This window comes from Cherax quadricarinatus, chromosome 1 (genome assembly GCF_038502225.1).
Source record: "Cherax quadricarinatus isolate ZL_2023a chromosome 1, ASM3850222v1, whole genome shotgun sequence".
In the NCBI taxonomy this organism is placed as follows: Eukaryota; Metazoa; Arthropoda; class Malacostraca; order Decapoda; family Parastacidae; genus Cherax; species Cherax quadricarinatus.
This window is the reverse complement of record NC_091292.1, coordinates 54,009,360-54,033,733: the sequence shown is the minus strand read 5'-3', so window position 1 is coordinate 54,033,733 and position 24,374 is coordinate 54,009,360. Positions and strand designations below refer to the sequence as shown.

At 39.8% G+C, this 24,374-nt stretch overlaps 2 protein-coding genes across 2 annotated transcripts in view; one reads left to right on the top strand and one right to left on the bottom strand.

The window, feature by feature from the left end:
• The window catches only part of Atg14 (autophagy related protein 14), a 231,955-nt gene that overhangs the window by 80,938 nt on the left and 126,643 nt on the right, over positions 1 to 24,374 (top strand). Inside the window, exon 5 of the mRNA XM_070082299.1 lies at positions 8,438 to 8,610. Within this exon, the coding sequence (XP_069938400.1) occupies positions 8,439 to 8,610 (172 nt within the window). The 5' untranslated portion in view covers position 8,438. The remainder of the gene's footprint in view (positions 1 to 8,437; positions 8,611 to 24,374) is intronic.
• Positions 14,286 to 24,374, bottom strand: part of LOC128689518 (digestive cysteine proteinase 1) — a 57,396-nt gene continuing 47,307 nt past the window's right edge. Inside the window, exon 6 of the mRNA XM_053777895.2 lies at positions 14,286 to 14,871. Coding sequence (XP_053633870.2) covers positions 14,666 to 14,871 — 206 coding nt within the window. The 3' untranslated portion in view covers positions 14,286 to 14,665. The remainder of the gene's footprint in view (positions 14,872 to 24,374) is intronic.

Sequence of the window (24,374 nt, the reverse complement as noted above, 5' to 3'; positions counted from 1 at the left end):
TGGCACTAGAAGCTTTCTTGGGGCCCATGGTCACTTATTTTCCAGAAAAAATCACCAAAAACACTGTAATAATACGAAATGTTCCGATTGTATGCTTGGATGTTACCGCTGAGGCTGGCTGGTAAACAATGCCACCGGCGGAACATGTGAGCGTGGCTCAGGCCGCACACTGGACGCATCTCGGACGAAGGGCGGTGAGCGGGTTTTTGGGCGGTATGCAAGGCAAAATTTTTGCGATCAAAGCGTCCGGTATGCGGATTGTACGGTATGCGATGCGTCCGGTATGCGGGGGTCCACTGTATATATATATATATATATATATATATATATATATATTATATATATATATATATATTATATATATATATATGTATATATATATATATATATATGTATATATATATATGTATATATATATCTAATGTATATATATATATATATATATATATATATATATGTCGGGCGGAATATGTAAAACTGGTCAATTAGCAAGAACTCATTTAAAATTAACTCCTTTCTAAAATTTTCTCTTATACGTTTAAAGATAAAAAAATTTCATTAATGTTGATGTAAAAATTTATACTTTTGCACCAAAAGGAATTTAGAAAACTTACCTAACCTTATTATAACAAGAACAATTTATTTTAGCCTAACCCAACTAAATATATTTTAGATTTGTTTACAATAATTTAATACTAAACAAACACAGTTAAATATATTTTTTTCGTTAGATTCAGAATGATTTTGGCGAAATTATTGCATACACAAATTTTCACTTGTCCTATATGGCAAGATGAACGTTGCTATTTAAGCCAAGATCGCAAATTCTGCCTATTCGGCACGACATATATATATATATTATACATTATATATATATATTTTTTTTTTATTTTTATTATCACACTGGCCGATTCCCACCAAGGCAGGGTGGCCCGATAAAGAAAAACTTTCACCATCATTCACTCCATCACTGTCTTGCCAGAAGGGTGCTTTACACTACAGTTTTTAAACTGCAACATTATCACCCCTCCTTTAGAGTGCAGGCACTGTACTTCCCATCTCCAGGACTCAAGTCCGGCCTGCCGGTTTCCCTGAACCCCTTCATAAATGTTACTTTGCTCACACTCCAACAGCACGTCAAGTATTAAAAACTATTTGTCTCCTTTCACTGCTATTAAACACGCTCACGCATGCCTGCTGAAAGTCCAAGCCCCTCACACCCAAAACCTCCTTTACCCCCTCCCTCCAACCTTTCCTAGGCCGACCCATACCCCACCTTTTTTCCACTACAGACTGATACACTCTTGAAGTCACTCTGTTTCGCTCCATTCACTCTACATGTCCAAACCATCTCAACAACCCTTCCTCAGCCCACTGGACAACAGTTTTGGTAATCCCGCACCTCCTCCTAACTTCCAAACTACGAATTCTCTGCATTATATTCACACCACACATTGCCCTCAGACATGACATCTCCACTGCTTCCAGCCTTCTCCTCGCTGCAACATTCATCACCCATGCTTCACACCCATATAAGAGCGTTGGTAAAACTATACTCTCATACATTGCCCTCTTTGCCTCCAAGGACAAAGTTCTTTGTCTCCACAGACTCCTAAGTGCACCACTCACCCTTTTCCCCTCATCAATTCTATGATTCACCTCATCTTTCATAGACCCATCCGCTGACACGTCCATTCCCAAATATCTGAATACATTCACCTCCTCCATACTCTCTCCCTCCAATCTGATATCCAATCTTTCATCACCTAATATTTTTGTTATCCTCATAACCTTACTCTTTCCTGTATTCACTTTTAATTTTCTTCTTTTGCACACCCTACCAAATTCATCCACCAATCTCTGCAACTTCTCCTCAGAATCTCCCAAGAGCACAGTGTCATCAGCAAAGAGCAACTGTGACAACTCCCACTTTATGTGTGATTCTTTATCTTTTAACTCCACGCCTCTTGCCAAGACCTTCGCATTTACTTCTCTTACAACCCCATCTATAAATATATTAAACAACCACGGTGACATCACACATCCTTGTCTAAGGCCTACTTTTACTGGGAAATAATTTCCCTCTTTCCTACATACTCTAACTTGAGCCTCACTATCCTCGTAAAAACTCTTCACTGCTTTCAGTAACCTACCTCCTACACCATACACCTGCAACATCTGCCACATTGCCCCCCTATCCACCCTGTCATACGCCTTTTCCAAATCCATAAATGCCACAAAGACCTCTTTAGCCTTATCTAAATACTGTTCACTTATATGTTTCACTGTAAACACCTGGTCCACACACCCCCTACCTTTCCTAAAGCCTCCTTGTTCATCTGCTATCCTATTCTCCGTCTTACTCTTAATTCTTTCAATAATAACTCTACCATACACTTTACCAGGTATACTCAACAGACTTATCCCCCTATAATTTCTGCACTATCTTTTGTCCCCTTTGCCTTTATACAAAGGAACTATGCATGCTCTCTGCCAATCCCTAGGTACCTTACCCTCTTCCATACATTTATTAAATAATTGCACCAACCACTCCAAAACTATATCCCCACCTGCTTTTAACATTTTTATCTTTATCCCATCAATCCAGGCTGCCTTACCCCCTTTCATTTTACCTACTGCCTCACGAACTTTCCCCACACTCGCAACTGGCTCTTCCTCACTCCTACAAGATGTTATTCCTCCTTGCCCTATACACGAAATCACAGCTTCCCTATCTTCATCAACATTTAACAATTCCTCAAAATATTCCCTCCATCTTCCCAATACCTCTAACTCTCCATTTAATAACTCTCCTCTCCTATTTTTAACTGACAAATCCATTTGTTCTCTAGGCTTCCTTAACTTGTTAATCTCACTCCAAAACTTTTTCTTATTTTCAACACAATTTGTTGATAACATCTCGCCCACTCTCTCATTTTCTCACTTTTTACATTGCTTCACCACTCTCTTAACCTCTCTCTTTTTCTCCATATACTCTTCCCTCCTTGCATCACTTCTAATTTGTAAAAACTTCTCATATGCTAACTTTTTCTCCCTTACTACTCTCTTTGCATCATCATTCCACCTATCGCTCCACTTCCCTCCCGCACTGAACGAATTTGTTCCCATAAGGAATAATGTAAATTAGATTAGTACATTTCAGACCCCCAGAAATACACTTACAAAAGCACTTTCAATAATACACTTACATAATTGGTTGAGTTGGGAGCAGTTCAAAACTCAGGGTACCACTGTTTTTGCATCATATCTGTCAGACATAGCAACATTTTGGTATCTTGATACCGGGAATTCTTCAACACTTACCTAATCTACAGTCAGGATCTAACATTGTTCCCGAGGCTTAATGGCCTGGGGAATAGTGACAATGGACAGGTTCTGGATGGGGTCTCATAGACTGTACCAGACAAATGTCCATTGTAGAGGACCTGCAAATGCCTAGTGCATCAGACTTAGCCCATTGAATGAGCCTTTTTTTTCCCTAGCTAAATATTTTGTTTGCTGCATCTGAAATCTGTTGAAAAGGGGTCTATTAATCAAGGATGTGCTGTACAGTAATTTTAATTTTTTTTTTTTATCAAGAAGTCAGCCGTCTCCCACCGAGGCAGGGTGACCCCCCCCAAAAAAAGAAAGAAAATCCCCAAAAAGAAAATACTTTCATCATCATTCAACACTTTCACCACACTCACACATTATCACTGTTTTTGCAGAGGTGTTCAGAATACAACAGTTTAGAAGCATACACATATAAAGATACACAACATATCCCTCCAAACTGCCAATATCCCAAACCCCTCCTTTAAAGTGCAGGCATTGTACTTCCCATTTCCAGGGCTCAAGCCCGACTATATGAAAATAACCGGTTTCCCTGAATCCCTTCACTAAATATTACCCTGCTCACACTCCAACAGATCGTCAGGTCCCAAGTACCATTCGTCTCCATTCATTCCTATCTAACACGCTCACGCACGCTTGCTGGAAGTCCAAGCCCCTTGCCCACAAAACCTCCTTTACCCCCTCTCTCCAACCCTTTCGAGGACGACCCCTACCCCTCCTTCCTTCCCCTATAGATTTATATGCTTTCCATGTCATTCTACTTTGATCCATTCTCTCTAAATGACCAAACCACCTCAACAACCCCTCTTCTGCCCTCTGACTAATACAGTGGACCCTCGACTAACGCTATTAATCCGTTCCTGAGAGCTCATCGTTAGTCAAAATAATCGTTAGTCAAGTTAATTTTCCCCATAAGAAATAATGGAAATCAAATTAATCCGTGCAAGACACCCAAAAGTATTGAAAAAAAAATTTAACACATGAAATATTAATTTTAATACACACAAACTGAAGAAGACATGCAGTTACATGACACTTACCTTTATTGAAGATCTGGTGATGATTGATGGGATGGGAAGAGGGGAGTGTGTTGATGGTGTTAGTGTTTAGAAGGGGAATCTCCTTCCATTAGGACTTGAGGTGGCAAGTCCTTTATCGGGGTTATTTCCCTTCTTTTAATGCCACTAGGACCAGCTTGAGAGTCACTGGACCTCTGTTGCACAACATATCTGCCCATAGAGGCCTGTACCTCCCGTTCCTTTATGACATTCCTAACGTGTTTCACAACATTGTCAGTGTCACCATTAAACACTTGTTCAGGTTTCAGTCCTTCACTGTCTTTGTACTCCTTGATTTCCTGCACATATTTTTCAGCTGCTTTTTGGTCCAAACTGGCAACCTCACCATGCCTTATCACACTATGTATGCCACTACGATTCTTAAATCTCTCAAACCAACCTTTGCTGGCCTTAAATTCACTCACATCACCACTAGTTGCTGGCATTTTTCTAATTAAATCGTCATGCAACTTCCTAGCCTTTTCACATATGATCGCTTGAGAGATGCTATCTCCTGCTATCTGTTTTTCATTTATCCATACCAATAACAGTCTCTCAACATCTTCTATCACTTGCGATCTCAGTTTCGAAAACATAGTTGCACCTTTGGCAAGAACAGCTTCCTTGATTGCCATTTTCTTGGCCACAATAGTAGCGATGGTTGATTGGGGTTTTGTGTACAGCCTGGCCAGCTCGGAGACATGCACTCCACTTTCATACTTAGCAATGATCTCTTTCTTCATATCCATAGTAATTCTCACCCTTTTTGCTGTAGGGTTGGCACTAGAAGCTTTCTTGGGGCCCATGGTGACTTATTTTGCAGGTGCAATCACTAAAAAGGCTGTGATAATATGAAATGTTCCAATTGTATGCTTGGAAGCGACCGCGGTGGCTGGCTGGCTTGTAAACACTGGCCAGAAGTGGATGCGTCTCAGACGGAAGGAATAGTGTTGGTCGAGTTTTTTAGCACTAATCGAGGCAAAATTTTTGCGATAAAATGTATCGCTAGTCAGATTTATTGTTAATTGATGCCATCGCTGGTCGAGGGTCCACTGTACTTTTATTAACTCCTCACCTTTTCATAATTTCCACACTCCGAATTTTCTGCATAATATTTACACCACACATAGCCCTTAGACAGGACATCTCCACTGCCTCCAACCGTCTCCTCGCTGCTGCATTTACCACCCAAGCTTCACACCCATATAAGAGTGTTGGTACTACTATACTTATATACATTCCCTTCTTTGCCTCCATAGATAACGTTTTTTGACTCCACATATACCTCAACGCACCACTCACCAATTCTATGATTAACCTCATCCTTCATAAATCCATCCGCCGACACGTCAACTCCCAAGTATCTGAAAACATTCACTTCTTCCGTACTCCTCCTCCCCAATTTGATATCCAATTTTTCTTTATCTAAATCATTTGATACCCTCATTACCTTTTTTCTATGTTCACTTTCAACTTTCTACCTTTACACACATTCCCAAACTCATCCACTAACCTTTGCAATTTTTCTTTAGAATCTCCCATAAGCACAATATCATCAGCAAAAAGTAACTGTGTCAATTCCCATTTTGAATTTGATTTCCCAAAATTTAATCCCAACCCTCTCCCGAACACCCTAGCATTTACTTCCTTTACAACCCCATCTATAAATATATTAAACAACCATGGTGATTACACATCCATGTCTAAGACCTACTTTTACCGGGAAGTAGTCTCCCTCTCTTCTACACACCCTAACCTGAGCCTCACTATCCTCATAAAAACTCTTTACAGCATTTAATAACTTACCACCTATTCCATATTCTTGCAACATTTGCCACATTGCTCCTCTGTCCACTCTATCATATGCCTTTTCTAAATCCATAAATGCAATAAAAATTTCCCTACCTTTATCTAAATACTGTTCACATATATGCTTCAATGTAAACACTTGATCTACACATCCCCTACCCACTCTGAAACCTCCTTGCTCATCTGCAATCCTACATTCTGTCTTACCTCTAATTCTTTCAATTATAACCCTACCGTACACTTTTCCTGGTATACTCAGTAAATTTATTCCTCTATAATTTTTAGAGTCTCTTTTGTCCCCTTTCCCTTTATATAAAGGGACTATACATGCTCTCTGCCAATTCCTAGGTACCTTCCCCTCTTTCATACATTTATTTAACAAAAGTACCATCCACTCCAACACTATATCCCCCTCTGGTTTTAACATTTTTGTCATGATCCCATCAGTTCCAGCTGCTTTACCCCCTTTCATTCTACGTAATGCCTCGCGTACCTCCCCCACACTTACATTCTGCTCTTCTTCACTCCTAAAAGATGGTATACCTCCCTGACGAATGCATGAAATTACTGCCTCTGTTTCTTCCTTAACATTTAAAAATTTCCTCAAAATATTCTCGCCATCTACCTAATACCTCCATCTCCCCATCTACTAACTCCCCTACTCTGTTTTTAACTGACAAATGCATACTTTCCCTAGGCTTTCTTAACTTGTTTAACTCACTCCAAAATTTTTTCTTATTTTCATTAAAATTTCTTGACAGTGCCTCTCCCACTCTATCATCTGCTCTCCTTTTGCATTCTCTCACCACTCTCTTTACCTTTCTTTTACTCTCCATATACTCTGCTCTTCTTATAACACTTCTGCTTTGTAAAAACCTCTCATAAGCTACCTTTTTCTCTTTTATCACACCCTTTACTTCATCATTCCACCAATCACTCCTCTTTCCTCCTGCCCCCACCCTCCTATAACCACAAACTTCTGCCCCACATTCTAATACTGCATTTTTAAAACTATTCCAACCCTCTTCAACCCCCCCACTACTCATCTTTGCACTAGCCCACCTTTCTGCCAATAGTCGCTTATATCTCGCCCGAACTTCCTCCTCCCTTAGTTTATACACTTTCACCTCCCTCTTACTTGTTGTTGCCACCTTCCTCTTTTCCCATCTACCTCTTACTCTAACTGTAGCTACAACTAAATAATGATCCGATATATCAGTTGCCCCTCTATAAACATGTACATCCTGGAGCCTACCCATCAACCTTTTATCCACCAATACATAATCTAATAAACTACTTTCATTACGTGCTACATCATACCTTGTATATTTATTTATCCTCTTTTTCATAAAATATGTATTACTTATTACCAAATCTCTTTCTACACATAGCTCAATTAAAGGCTCCCCATTTACATTTACCCCTGGCACCCCAAATTTACCTACTACTCCCTCCATAACATTTTTACCCACTTTAGCATTGAAATCCCCAACCTCCATTACTCTCACACTTGATTCAAAACTCCCCATGCATTCACTCAACATTTCCCAAAATCTCTCTCTCTCTCCTCTACACTTCTCTCTTCTCCAGGTGCATACACGCTTATTATAACCCACTTTTCACCTCCAATCTTTATTTTACTCCACATAATCCTTGAATTAATACATTTATAGTCCCTCTTTTCCTGCCATAGCTTATCCTTCAACATTATTGCTACTCCTTCTTTAGCTTTAACTGTATTTGAAACCCCTGACCTAATCCCATTTATTCCTCTCCATTGAAACTCTCCCACCCCCTTCAGTTTTGTTTCACTTAAAGCCAGGACATCCAGCTTCTTCTCATTCATAACATCCACAATCATCTCTTTCTTATCATTTGCACAACATCCACGCACATTCAGACTTCCCACTTTGACGATTTTCTTCTTATTCTTTTTAGTAGTCTTTACAGGAAAAGGGGTTACTAGCCCATTGTTCCCGGCATTTTAGTTGACTTTTACAACACGCATGGCTTACGGAGGAAAGATTCTTAATTCCACTTCCCCATGGATATAAAAGGAAAAGTAATAAGACCAAGAACTATTAAGATAAAATCAAAGAAAACTCAGATGAGTGTGTATAAATAAATGTGTACATGTATGTGTAGTGTGACCTAATTTTAAATGACTGACTGTATTATAAAAAAATTCTTGCAGTTGTCTGTATTTTCTGTTGCAGTATGGATACAGATCCTGAGCACCTAGATACAGTGTCTGCAATTGCTGAAGCTTCCCAGACAACGTATGTTCGTGGCAGATGGGTTTACACAGACACATCGCATGAAACACAGTACCGCATCGTCCATCCCTTGTTGCCTGGATCAGGTGACTATTCTGCCTACAATCTTATGTGTAAGTTGTGATATTGCTGAAAGTTTAGTTAAAAGCATGTCTGTAAGTATGAGAAATCTATTTTTATCATATATAATAATTAATGTGACTGGAGGACTGGAGGTAATGTTGAGGAACAGAGCATAAGGTGCAAACTGTATTCCTTGTTGATCTTATGCTAAATTCTCAAGAACATTGAGATTGAATAACACTATGATTAGCATATGTTGCACTTTAAAGCATTAGCAAGTTGAGGAAGTATTTTAAATAAATTTGAAAAACATGGGATAAAAATTCCTTAAAGAAATGCAGTGATGGAAATAGGCAAACATGTGAAAAGTATGGTGAATGGTAAGTTGGTATTGTGGAAAATAGAATTATAAATGGTAAACCATGTAGAAAATATATGACTTGAAGTATTGTTTTGGGCCTGTAATATGGAGGAAATCAAGAGGATGGACTAGTAGGCATGAACACTGTTATGTTTAAAAAAACAGCAAATCTTTAATTAACAGACTTGGTTTAGTTATGAAAGTTTAAAAAAATATTTAGGATTCAATTTCATTCAAAACAAACTTTGGTTTCATGGCTTTATTATAGTTCCTTTTGGCTGGTACAATTTTTTTGACTGAAATTGAATGTGATATTAATGAATTTATTTAAATTTCTTAACCCTTTGAGGGTCGACAGGCCCTCTCCGAAACTCGTTCTCAGGGTCGGCCAAATTTCAAAAAAAAAAAAAAAATTATTTTTTCTTATGAAAAAATAGAGTTTTCTTTTCTAAACATTATAGGATAAACAAAAAAAATTTACCATCAATACTTACGGAGATATGGATGCATGAAGTTTGCAGAAAATGAGCCGCGTATGGCAACAGCGGCGACTGCCGCTCACCCGGTAAACTTTAGTTTACTTGTATTTGAAGATTTGTTGTTTTTTTCACTATTTTATTTTTTCACATAACTTATGTGGCCTATGAGACCAAAGTAAGGTGCAATGTACATATATACACTCGTTGTATACAACACAATAAGCACACAAACATAATTATCAATATATTGTTTACAAAACTTGTTTACAAAAACAAACAATACAAAACATTGTTTATTATTATTGTTCTATAATATATATACCAATATACAGTCACTGAACATATTCCTATTAGTTCTGCAGCTTGTGGAACTCTGAAACATGGTGTCATACACAATGGTGTTTTATCTTTCTCCCTCATTCTATCTCTTTCAATCTGTCTCTCTCTTTCTATCTGTCTGTCTATCTCTGTCTCACAGGTACACATAAATACAAGTATACATAGTATAAATTACCTAGGATAACCCAAGAAATCCAGACAAAGTGCTATACTCTGCTTGAAGATGTGAGTAAAAGTGATGACACAGTCTTGTGGCTCTCTGAGACAGAGAGCTAGACGGATAGACAGATAGACAGGGAGCTTGACAGACAGACAAATAGACAGACAGAAATGTTAGTGTACCAGTACCAGTGTACTAGTGTTCCACCCTCCTCCTCCTCTTCTTCCTCTTCCCCCTACTCTTCCTCCTCTTCCCCCTACTCTTCCTCATACTCTTCCTCTTCCTCCTCTTCCTCTTCCTCCTACTCTTCCTCTTCCTCCTCCTCCTCCTCCTCCTCTTCTTCCTCTTCCTCCTACTCTTCCTCCTCCTCCTCTTCTTCCTCTTCCTCCTACTCTTCCTCCTCCTCCTCTTCTTCCTCTTCCTCCTCTTCCCCCTAATCTTCCTCCTACTATTCCTCTTCCTCCTCCTCTTCCTCTTATTCCTCTTCCTCCTACTCTTCCTCTTCCTTCTCCTCCTCTTCCTCCTCCTCCTCTTCTTCCTCTTCCCCCTACTCTTCCTCCTTCTCCTTCTCCTCCTCGTCCATAGTGTAAATTACAAGGAGTCGGCAGCTGTCAAAGTGACATATTGGCTCATTACTCTTTCCCCCTCCGGCCTGTCAAAACAATGGGGTCCGATGCTGCTTCCCCTCCTCCATTCTATCTAATTATCTTTCTCCCTCATTCTATCTGTCTGTCTATCTCTGTCTCACAGGTACACATAAATACAAGTATACATAGTATAAATTACCTAGGATAACCCAAGAAACCCAGACAAAGTGCTATACTCTGCTTGAAGATGTGAGTAAAAGTGATGACGCAGTCTTGTGGCTCTCTGAGACAGAGAGCTAGATGGATAGACAGGGAGCTTGACAGACAGGCAAATAGACAGACAGAAATGTTAGTATACCAGCAAAAACAAAGGGAGGGCGATGTTCATCTCATCTTTTGGCATCAGCTCTACCCTCATTTACCCTCATCAAACGTCAGCACTTATCAGATGTTATCTCCCCTTATCTTGTTACTGTCATGGGTGAACATTTATTATTACATATTATTATTATTACCTATTATTATTATTATGTATTATTATTATTATGTATTATTATTATTATGTATTATTATTATTATGTATTATTATTATTATGTATTATTATTATGTATTATTGTTATCATTACGTATTCTTCTTCTTCCTCCTCCTCCTCCTCCTCTTCCTCCTCCTCCTCCTCCTCCTCCTCTTCTTCCTCCTCCTCCTCCTCCTCCTCCTCCTCCTCCTCCTCCTCCTCCTCCTCCTCCTCCTCTGCCTCCTCCTCCTCTTGCTTCCTCCTCCTCTTGCCTCCTCCTCCTCTTGCCTCCTCCTCCTCTGCCTCCTCCTCCTCCTCCATTCTTGGAACAAGTTTGAAGAGCTTGTAGTTCATAATCACTATCATTATCATCACCAATGCTCACATCTGAGTCTGGGATTTTGGAAAATAGGAGTTTCCTCTTTGATTCTGGTACAACTGAACGACGGCCCAGCACCAGAGGTGGAAGGCTGTGGGTTGTCTGGGTTTTCCTCACTATTACCCATATTGTGGTCATTAGTTTTGGTCAAAACCTCACCAGAACCTTGAAACTCATCTTCACTGTCACTTCCATCTGTATTAGAACTGTCACTGGGGAACAAAAGTGTCCCAATTCGCCGAGGAGTGAGGAACTTCTTACCACAGGGCACGGTGGAAATTGTGTACTATGATGGCATTCCCACAATGCACCACTGGGTCCCAGATTTTTTTCCTACTGTGCACACCCACCACACAGACCCATTCTCTCACATCTAGGCTTATCAGCCTTTTCCTGTGAGATTTGAGGCCGCTAGAATTTATGCGTACTAGTACGTCAAAAACCCCTACGCGTAAGACGTACTAGTACGACCAAAACCCTCAAAGGGTTAAGGATGGTAAATGTTTTCTGAGATGTCGCTAACCTTGATGGGGGGGGGGGGGGGAGTTAATGTATTGAATTTGGTATGCTGATGTTAGTAGAAAAGATGCGTGAATCCCCTGTCACATTTCAATACCCCATAATTGAGTCGGGGCAAAACTGAGTTTCTACCCTTGATTGAAGAATTGTGGGTTGGCAGGTTGGGTCTATTTCACTTCATCGCTTCCTCCATAAAAGGAAATTTCACAATCTTATTCTAGTTGGAGAGAGAGAGAGAGAGAGAGAGAGAGAAACATGGGTTGTTCAGTACTGAGAAAATTATCTATTTACTACTAGAGGAATATGGGCAGTACTTATAAGGAAACTTGCCCACATTCTTTCCCAGGTAGATATGGACAGGTCTCCTTGTCTCTGCTACCCCATTTCACCTAGCAGCAGTAAAGAGGTACTTAGAAGTTGACTTTGTTTGGGTCTTTCCCCGAAATGTTCATGTGTCATAGTGGCTTTCTTTGTGCTTAAGAATATTTTACTATGTGTAAACTACACACCATATACTGCACTAAGAATTAAAATTTTTATTTTGAATTTGAATTGGAGTGAACTGAGGGATGTCAACAGAAAGTGCCAGTACATGTCTGTCTTGAATTATTCTCCAAGGTTAGTAGTCTAAAGAAATTTCTCTCTTCAGGAAGCTAATGACAGTTTAGCCTAGTTACATAGTGAGTGAGGGAGGGAGGGAAACTTGGAAAGCATGGAAAGTCAGTAACAGCTTATGATAGCTTTATAATGAGGGAGGGATACTTGGTAATTGCAGAAAGCCAATTGTAGTGTATTGTAACAAATGTGTTCATGAATGTCTTAATTTTCTAAATGCTCTTCATCATCATTGTATGCATACACAAGTCACACTAGAGGCTTAATTAAAATACTAAAGATCAGAAGAAATATGCAGTTTGAAAACTTAAGAAAATTGTGGATACAGGAGATATTTTTAAGGGCTATGACTGCACAAATTGTATAAGGCCTTAGTGATAAGTAGGTTTATTCAGGTACAAGTGCACACAAATACAGTTACATGAATTATCATACATACCAGCATATGTTTAGATTACCTAGGATAACCCCAAAAAAAAGTCAGGACCACCACACTCAACCTGGGTTGGTGGATGACTTTCTCTACAATGTTTTTGAAATTAGGAGAAGGTGTGGAGTTAATAAAAGTATTAGTCAGAGGGCAGAAGAGGGGTTGTTGAGGTGGTTTGGTCATTTAGAGAGAATGGATCAAAGTAGAATGACAGGGAAAGCATATAAATCTATAGGGGCAGGAAGGCGGGATAGGGGTCGTCCTCGAAAGGGTTGGTGAGAGGGGGTAAAGGAGGTTTTGTGGGCGAGGGGCTTGGACTTCCAGCAAGCGTGCGTGAGCGTGTTAGATAGGAGTGAATGGAGACGAATGGTACTTGGGACCTGACGATCTGTTGGAGTGTGAGCAGGGTAATATTTAGTGAAAGGATTCAGGGAAACCGGTTATTTTCATATAGTCGGACTTGAGTCCTGGAAATGGGAAGTACAATGCCTGCACTTTAAAGGAGGGGTTTGGGATATTGGCAGTTTGGAGGGATATGTTGTGTATCTTTATACGTATATGCTTCTAAGCTGTTGTATTCTGAGCACCTCTGCAAAAGCAGTGATAATGTGTGAGTGTGGTGAAAAGTGTTGAATGATGATGAAAGTATTTTCTTTTTGGGGATTTTCTTTCTTTTTTTTTGGGTCACCCTGCCTCGTTGGGAGACGACCGACTTGTTGAAAAAAAAAAAAAGTATAATTGGATTTGCTAACTGTGTGGCCAGGTATGATGGGTGTAAACAGTGCAGGTTTGTGGCCAGGGTGGTTAATATGAGCACTGTAGATGAGTTGTTAATGTCAACAGTACAGGTGCGTGGTCAAGTTTTTTGACCTGTCTGAGCAGTACAACTGAGTCACCATGTGAAGGAACACACGTTTTTATAAATTAATATAGTTTCTTGAAGCTGTTTGTAGGAAGATTTAGCCTATTGCTGACATGCATGAAGACACACACAACAAACTTGTATTAAGACAAGGTTTTGATTTGTATAGAGCATCAGCACTTGAGGAAGCTCTATACAGTGTGAAATGTGTTAGTCGGTTCTGCACTTTTGTCTGTCTTCAAGCTGTCTGCAATTGTTGATTGTGATTTAGAATTACATTTCAAGCTTTAATCCACCAGGAGGACTGGTCTAGAACTGGGCTGCAGGGGCATTGACCCCCCAAAAACATCGTGTAGGAATCTTTCAGATAGTACTAACTTACTCGGTACGTACCTAGATGATGGAGGTCACCACGTTCTCGTGTTGCATTTAACATCTAGGAAGGTTTAACCTTATTTTGTATGTGGTTAACAACAAACTCTTTATATTATATTTTATTGTTGGACCATTCTTAGATAATTCTAGCTCTGTTTACAAACAAATTGAAATGGGTGATGCAAATGTTTATAATGGTTAGCATTGTAAGTTATGTTACATTCTGTTCCTGGCATTATTGTTTCTGTTATCATGATAAAAGTGCTTAACCTGTAGAGGTCATACAGGGGATGGGAGGTAATCAGGTTTGTTCTGAGGATGTGGAGAGTAACCTATGGCAGTGGCCTGTGACAAATGCAGAAAATGTTCCTGAAATATAGTGGTCAAAGTGATCTTGTGAAGTTGATAGAAAAATATTTGTATAGGGCATCATCTTTCACTCTAGGGCAGTACTCTAGGGCATCACCCCTTCATTGTAGGGCAGGACTAGGATATTGGGTAAGAGGCATCACTGGCGATACCACAATTGTTGTCCCTATTGCGAGCCATCCTTATGTATCCGCTTTCACCCCAGCCAGTACCCCATGAGTTCTTGACAATCCAGTAGTCTTGCCCATTTTCAGTGCCATATCCCACATTCAGCATATCATGGTCGATGAGGTCTGATGAGCATGCCGATTCATAATACACACCTGTGGAACAAGTGTACCAGTTAGTAAATATTTATATATTTCCTTCTATAAACACTAGTTAACCCATAAACTTTGGCATACTGAAGTAATATTTCTCATAAGAGATAATGGAAATCCAATTAATCCGTTCCAGACACCCAAAAATATTAACAAAAAATACATTTTAGAGGGAATAACTATAGTTAGGCATACAGAAAACAATGAGAAATAAATATAAATGACTAATGAAATGGATAAATGAACATTTAACATCAGTTTTACCTTTATTGAAGACTCTTGTTGGCTCTATGGAAGACGGCAAGGAGGGGAGAGGGAGGAGAGGTTATTGTTTGGTAGGGGAATCCCCCTCCATAAGGACTTAAGGTATCAAAGCCCTATCCGGGGTTACTTCCCTTCTTTGTCTTTTACTGGCACTAGGATTAGCTTGAGAGTCACTGGACCCCTGTTGCACAAAACATCTGTCCAGAGAGGCCTGTTTCTGGCATCTTTAAGATTTGCCTAAAATGGGACACAGCATTGTCATTGAACATGTTGCTGACATAGCTTGCAACAGCTTTGTTAGGGTGATATTTCTCCACAAAACTTTGCACCTCACTCCACTTTGCACAGATGTCTTCCTCCTCCTCTGAAGCAATTTCTTCAGCTAAGGTCTTTTGCTGTTCCAGATGAAGGTCTTCCAGCTCTTCAGTGGTTAGCTCTTCCTTGTGGTCATCCACCAACTTTTCCACATCCTGGCCACTCACCTCCAACCCCATGGACTTCTCCAAAGACACAATAGATTCCACAACAGGCGTAGGGTCATTAGAGTCAGCCTCAAACTCTTCAAAATCCTTCTGGAGGACACATTCTGGCCACAGTTTTCTCCAAGAAGAGTTAATTGTCCTGGAAGTCACTCCCTGCCAAGCCTTATCTATAAGTTTTATGCAATTGAGGATACTGAAGTGATTCCTCCAGAACTCTTTTAAGGTCAGTTCAGTGTCCAAGGCCACTTCAAAGCACCATTGAAACATTGCTTTGGAGTAGAGTTTTTTGAAGTTTGAAATGACCTGCTGGTCCATGGGCTGGATGAGAGGAGTGGTATTAGGGGGCAAGAACTTCACTGTGATGAAACTAAATTCCCTCAACAGTTGATCTTCCAAGTCTGGAGGATGAGCAGGAGCATTGTCCATTACCAGGAGGCACTTGAGTGGCAATTTATTTTCCAGGAGGTATTTCTTCACACTCGGGCCAAACACTTCTTTGACCCACTCAATGAAAATTTGCCTCGTGACCCATGCCTTATTGTTAGCCTTCTACATAACACACAATTTACTCTTGATGATATTGTTTTTCTTGAACACTAGGATATTCAGAGTGATTCACTAGTAAAGACTTCACTTTGAAATCCCCACTAGTGTTACTACAGAACAAAAGTGTTAGCCTATCCTTCGTAGGCTTGTATCCTGGCAGTTCATTTTCCTCCTGCTTGATGTAGGTCTTCTTTGGCATTTTCCTCCAGAAAAGGCCTGTTTTGTCACAGTTTAAGATTTGTAGGGGGAGGAATCCTTCAGCCTCTACGTACACCTTGAATTCATCAACGAATTCTTCGGCCCCACATTTGTCCGAACTTGCAGCCTCGCCATGCCTTACCACACTGTGTATGCCATTTCGCTTCTTGAATCTGTCGAACCAGCCTTTGCTGGCCTTAAATTCACTAACAGCAGCACTTGTTTCTGGCATTTTCTTTACGAGATACGCATGCAACTGCCTTGCCTTTTCGCAAATTTTTGCCTCCACATCACTATCTCCTGGTAACTGTTTTTGGTTGATCCACACCAACAACAACTTCTTAACATCTTTGATTGTTTGCAGTCTCTGTTTCGTTAGCACATTTACCCCTTTTGCAACATCAGCTTTCTTGATTTCTTTTTTCGTTGCCATGATGGAACTGATCGTTGATTTGGACTTCCCATACATCCTGGCAAGCTTGGCCACACATACACCTCTTTCATATTTTTCTATGAGTTCTTTCTTATATTCCTTCATGTTTCTCACCTTCTTTACCAAACGGCTGGCACTCGGAACTTTCTTTGGCCCCATGGTGGCTTATTTAGCAGTCACAAGCACAAAAAACAATGGATTATTACAAAATGTTTCGGATGAATGCGCAAAGTAATGCTCACTGAACGAATAACAAAGGCAGACCGAGTCACGAACATGTGAGTGGCTGGTACAGACGATTTCCAAGTGGATGTATGAAAATGGGGAAAATTTCGCCGAAAAAAGTGGTCGAAAACTGAATTGTATGATAACTGGACCAGATGAAAACCAGGATTCCACTGTACTGTATTTTCATCTATTTTGTACAAATGCTGTACATGGTTTGTCTTATATCTAATGATTGCTTTTATTTTCAGTACTATTCATAAGTAACTATTGTTACATTATAATTGTTTTAAGGTATGATATTTCTTGAAAGTAAAATCGCACAACATTCACAACTATTGTGCATCTTTGCGTGGTTTTCTGGCTGTGTCCTAACATAAGTAACATTTTTCCTGTACTTTTCTGTGCATCAGGCTTTAGCCAACGTGGTTCATTTCACTGCCATGGCAATGACTTGTAGACATGAGTTGTCCCTGGTATTTTTTCTGTTATCTGCCTTTTGACAGATAAATGGAAATAAGCTAGTTGGGATTTTTTCCAGTTTTCACCTGAAATATATTGTATGCATTTAGCATTGCAATGTCTAACAGATGGGAAAACAATTGCATGTGTTACTTGAAACTTCTAATGCATTTCACAGACCCAGTTTGCATATCTGACTTGTCAGTTAAATGCATATTGCTTGTGCAATTGATGAATGCAGTAGATTCGTCTGTTTGCCTGTCCACCTTATCAGTTTCTTTGATTTGGTACCTTTGTATGGTTGTCAACATAACGACAGCAAACAACAACAATTTTATTTTAGCATGATACATGTTTGTACAGAGGAGTGTAACAATTTGGTGAACATGCCAAAAGCCCCTTTATATGCAGAGCATTTTGAACAAACTTAAGTCTAACTTATGATTAATAAGGCAATAACAGTGCTGTAATTGTACATACGGTCATTAGGTGAGTGACAGTGAATACAAGAAAATTGAATATTCAACTGGTTCACATTATATGGCTTTAATAAGTTCGGTAGAGAAGAATTACAGTTTTGATAAAGTATATAAAAAATACAGTATTACAATTTAGCATAATTTAAAACAATGAAATTGAAACAATTACAGTGGACCCTCAACCAGCGATGGCATCGATTAACGATAAATCTGACTAGCGATACATTTTAACGCAAAAATTTTGCCTCGACTAGCGCTTAAAAACCTGACCAACGCTATTCGTTTCGTTCAAGACGCGTCCACTTTGGCCTGAGCGCGCCCCACTTGTCCCATGGGTGCCAAGCGGGACGTACATTACTCAGGAGGAAAAGGCACTCCCAGGACATAAGCCTATGAAAGACAGGCTTACTCTGTTGATGTGTGCCAATGCTAGTGGTGATTGCAAAGTGAAGCCTTTATTGGTGTATCACTCTGAAACTCCCAGAGTGTTCAGGAAAAACAATGTCGTCAAGGCTAATTTGTGTGTGCTGTGGAGGGCAAACAGTAAGGCATGGGCCACTAGGGACTTTTTCTATGACTTTTTACACCATGCATTTGCCCCCAATGTGAAAAATTACCTAATTGAAAAGAAATTAGACCTTAAGTGCCTCCTGGTATTAGACAGTGCTCCTGGTCATCCTTCAGACTTGGCAGAGTGACTTTCTGGGGACATGAGCTTCATTAAGGTGAAGTTTTTGCCTCCTAATACCACTCCTCTCCTGCAGCCCATGGACCAGCAGGTCATTTCCAACTTCAAGAAACTGTACACAAAAGCTATGATTGAAAGGTGCTTTGTAGTGACCTCAGAAACTCAACTGACTCTAAGAGAGTTTTGGAAAGATCACTTTACCATCCTCAATTGTGTAAACATTATAGGTAAGGCTTGGGAGGAAGTGACTAAGAGGACCTTGAACTCTGCTTGGAAAAAACTGTGGCCAGAATGTGTAGATAAAAGGGATTTTGAACGGTTTGAGGCTAACCCTGAGAATCCTATGCCAGTTGAGGAATCAGTTGTGGCATTGGGGAAGTCCTTGGGGTTGGAGGTTAGTGGGGAGGATGTGGAAGAGTTGGTGGTGGAGGACAATGAAGAACTAACCACTGATGAGCTGCTAGATCATCTTGAACAGCAAGAGGGCAGACCTGAGGAAACTGCTTCGGAGGAGGGGATAGAGAAATTGAAGAAGTTGCCTACTTCTAAGATTAAGGAAATGTGTGCAAAGTGGCTTGAAGTGCAAACCTTTATTGATGAAAATCACCCTGACACAGCTACTGCAAGCCGTGTTGGCAACCTGTACACTGACAGTGTTGTGAACCACTTTAGGAAAGTCATAAAGGAATGAGAGGTACAGGTATCTATGGACAGACATGTTGTGCAACAGAAGTCCATTGACTCTGAAGCTGGTCCTAGTGGCATTAAAAGAACAAGGGAACTAACCCCAGAAAAAGACTTGCTACCTCAAGTGCTAATGGAAGGGGATTCCCCTTCTAAACACTAAGAAGATCAATGCTCTCCCCTCCTCCCATCCCATTAATCATCACCAGATCTTCAATAAAGGTAAGTGTCATGTAACTGTGCATGTCTTCTTCAGTTTGTGTGTATTAAAATTAATATTTCATATGGTAAAAATTTTTTTTTCAATACTTTGGGGTGTCTTGCACGGATTAATTTGATTTCCATTATTTCTTATGGGGAAAATTAACTTGACTAACGATTATTTCGATTAACAATGAGCTCTCAGGAATGGATTAATATCGCTGGTTGAGGGTCCACTGTATAAGTTTGGAGTAATGATTAAATAGTTGAGCAATCATCAAGCACAGTTTACAGTATAAAGTATATTACAGTTTAGCACAATTTAAAACAATGAAATTGAAACAGTTTTAAGTTTGAAGTAAATGATCAAATAGTTGAGCAGTCATTATTTAGTTTTTTGAGTAACTGTTAGATGTTAAGTATAGTGTTTGTCTGGTTAATTTTGGGTGATGAGGTGATTTCTAAGTAAGGCCTTTAACTGATTTGCAGGCAGGGGCCCTTTAGTGTGTTCTGGCAATGAATTCCAGATCTTTGAGCCCTTCATGTGCATAGCATTTTTTGCATAGGGAGAGATGGACATGAGGGATATCGAAGAGGGATTTGTGCCTTGTGTTATGCCTATGTGTTCTGTTGTAGTTATCAAGTTTGAGAGGAGGGTTAATGTTGGAGTATAATGTTCTGTGTATGTAGTAGGCACAATGATAAGTGTGGATGTTATGTATATTAAGCAAGTTAAGGGTCTTAAAAAGCGGTGGAGTGTGCTGTCTAGTACTAACAGGAGTTGATAATCAAGTGCACTGCAGCTTTTTGTTGGGTTATGAAAGGTTTAAGGTGATTTGCTGTGGTTGAGCGCCATGCACAAATACCATAGGTGAGGTAAGGGTAAATGAGAGATTGGTAGAGAGCAAGAAGAGACGTTTGGGGTACATAATACCGTATCTTTGAAAGGATGCCTACTGTTTTGGAGGCTTTCTTGGATATTTGCTGTGAGTCTGGAATTTGAGACCAGTCAAGGTAGAGACCTAGAAATTTGCCCTCTGTGTGTCTTGAAATGGATGAACCATTTATCAGTATGTTTAGTTGTACATTTGAAGCTCTGTTTCCAAATAGCATGAAGTAGGTTTTGTCTGTATTGAGAGTAAGTTTGTTGGTAGTCATCCAAGTTGTAGATATTTTTAGTAGTTCATCATTTACAGTGTCTGTTTGTATAGTTGGTTTTGGGTGAGAGAAAACATAAGTAGTGTCATCTGCAGATAAAACAGGTTTATGGAGTTTAGATGCATTTGGGAGGTCATTGATGTAAATGAGAAAGAGAAGTGGGCCAAGGACACTACCCTGTGGGCAATGGCAGCTTGTAGCTAAAATTAGTGGAGGTGCTGCATCAGAAATTTTTTAGCCATTGTTTTAATATTGTATAAAACAAAACAAGCATGTACAAAGAAAATTTATACACAAGCTTGATAAAATCATAAAAAAAAAAAAAAATTTTTACTTACCTAAAAAAAAAACTTTGAATTAAACAAAATAGCTGGAAGTATGATAATCATCTAATTCTACACTTTTATCACATTCAAGAATATGGTACATGGTTTTTAAGCACAACACACATCGCTGAGTCAAAAAGAAACACTACCTTACACTTGCACAACAGGGTCGGCACTACGTCAGCGACAGTGCTCTCTCTACCTAGCTTGCAGCGTCTTATCTCAGACATGTGTGCATGCACACAACAGCCAAACACAGAGTCGCTGGAAATGTGCAGCACACAGTTCCACACAAGGATTTTTTGTAATTTTTTCATGTACTGTGGGATGGCTACTGACATTAAGCTTAAGAATTATATATATTTTATTTTTTTATTATCACACTGGCCGATTCCCACCAAGGCAGGGTGGTCCGAAAAAAAAAAAACTTTCACCATCATTCACTCCATCACTGTCTTGCCAGAAGGGTGCTTTACACTACAGTTTTTAAACTGCAACATTAACACCCCTCCTTCAGAGTGCAGGCACTGTACTTCCCATCTCCAGGACTCAAGTCCAGCCTGCCGGTTTCCCTGAACCCCTTCATAAATGTTACTTTGCTCACACTCCAACAGCACGTCAAGTATTAAAAACCATTTGTCTCCATTCACTCCTATCAAACACGCTCATGCATGCCTGCTGGAAGTCCAAGCCCCTCGCACACAAAACCTCCTTTACCCCCTCTCTCCAACCTTTCCTAGGCCGACCCTTACCCCTCCTTCCTTCCACTACAGACTGATACACTCTTGAAGTCATTCTGTTTCGCTCCATTCTCTCTACATGTCCGAACCACCTCAACAACCCTTCCTCAGCCCTCTGGACAACAGTTTTGGTAATCCCGCACCTCCTCCTAACTTCCAAACTACGAATTCTCTGCATTATATTCACACCACACATTGCCCTCAGACATGACATCTCCACTGCCTCCAGCCTTCTCCTCGCTGCAACATTCATCACCCATGCTTCACACCCATATAAGAGCGTTGGTAAAACTATACTCTCATACATTCCCCTCTTTGCCTCCAAGGACAAAGTTCTTTGTCTCCACAGACTCCTAAGTGCACCACTCACTCTTTTCCCCTCATCAATTCTATGATTTACCTCATCTTTCATAGACCCATCCGCTGACACGTCCACTCCCAAATATCTGAATACATTCACCTCCTCCATACTCTCTCCCTCCAATCTGATATTCAATCTTTCATCACCTAATCTTTTTGTTATCCTCATAACCTTACTCTTTCCTGTATTCACCTTTAATTTTCTTCTTTTGCACACCCTACAAATATAAAGAAAGAATTAAAGAAAAAACTCATATTGAATGTTATCGATAATATCGAGTGAAAATAGGGAGTGCTGCAGTTCCGCAGTGCCTATACACAAGCTGTCACTGTCTGTGGGACTCGAACAAGAATAGGTTGTGTAGTGGAGTTAACGCTATTTGTGTATACATACTGGTTTCTTTTGCTAAGATTAGATTTTAAGCAATCAAGGGAGTGTCCTCTGACCCCATAATGTTCAAGTTTTAGGTGCAATAGGTCATGGTCAGCTGTATCAAATGCTTTTTGTAGGTCCCAGGGGAATTTCATTTTTTTCGAGTGCTGAATATATTAAAGCATATGTATAATTGCATTGTTAGCACTTTTTTTGGTCTAAATCCAAACTGTTGGGTTAAGTATGTTGTGGGGTACTAGGTAGGAGTAGACTTGTTTGTGAATTAATTTTTCAATGATTTTAGATAGTAGGGGCAAGTTTGATATAGGCCTATAGTTGTCCAGTTCAGTTGGATCACCTCCTTTGAGGATCAGGGTAACCTTTACTGTCTTGAGTATGGATGAGAAGGTGGAAAATTCATTGAATTTCTTAAAAAGAGAAGGTTTTTTTATACATGAGTGGTGTTAAGTTATTTAGGTCTCCTGTCTTGTTCTTTAGTGTTTTGATGATGAGCAAGATTTCAGTAGGGTTGGTTGGGGCTAGAAATAGAGTATTTGGGTATAGTTACCAGTGAGGTAGTCCTTTGGTGAGTGTTTGAGTTTGGGATTTTGTTTGCTAGCTTTGTTCTTATGGTCAAGAAAAAGACATAAAGTTTGTTGGCAGTATCTGTTGCCTGGAGGAGAAGTTCTTCTGGTTTCATTAAGTTAATCAATGTTTTGAGACAGCTTTTTAGATCCTCGAATTTCAGATAGGGTTTTCCTTTTTTTCTTTCATATCATCTTTTATGTCATGAAATCTGTTTTTGTTATAATTTTTTTTTTTTACCTACTTATTAGATTAGTTAGTATTGACAAGTAACGTTTTGTCAGATTATTTGTTATTAGACCCATTCTGTACTGTTTTTCATATAGATGGTTTTTATCAATAAATTTGAGAATGCTGTTAGTAAGCCAGCGGCTGTTTAGTCTCTTTGCTGTGATCTGCTTTGTTTTTATTGGGCAATGCCTGTTATAGAGGTTATGGGTTTTTTGGTAAAAAAATATTAACACGTTCATTGTTATCGAGGTTGACTGCTAGCTCACTCTGCCAGTCGATGTTGCTTAATGCTGAAATAAAATTATTAACTAATGACTCATCATGTACTCAGAATGTGATCTTACTTGTGTCCTGGGGCAATTTACATAAATTGGTTATGAGAAAGGTGAGATAGTGGTCAGTGGTGTTATCTGTGATTATGCATGCTTTTAATAAGAACATAAGAAAGAAGGAACACTGCAACAGGCCTACTGACCCATGCGGAGCAGGTCCATGTCCTCCCCCCCCCCCACATTAGCCCAGTGACCCACCCAGTCTGGTCACTAAACTCAAGGATGGAGCACTGCACCAGACCCAGCAGCACAAGCTAGTCAGGTCCAACTCACACCCACCCACACCCACTCATGTATTTATCTAACCTGTTTTTAAAACTACACAATGTTTTAGCCTGAATAACTGTACTCGGGAGTTTGTTCCACTCATCCACAACTCTATTACCAAACCAGTGCTTTCCTATATCCTTCCTGAATCTGAATTTTTCCAACTTGAAACCATTCCTGTGAGTCCTTTCTTGGCTGGAAATTTTCAGCATGCTATTTACATCCCCTTTATTTATTCCTGTTTTCCATTTATACACCTCGATCATATCCCCCCTAATTCTACGCCTTTCGAGAGAGTGCAGATTCAGGGCTCTCAGCCTATCCTCATAGGGAAGATTTCTGATACATGGGATCATCTTTGTCATCCTCCTCTGTACGTTTTCCAGAGCATTTATATCCATTCTGTAATACGGTGACCAGAACTGAGCAGCATAATCTAAATGAGGCCTAATCAAGGATATATAGAGTTGAA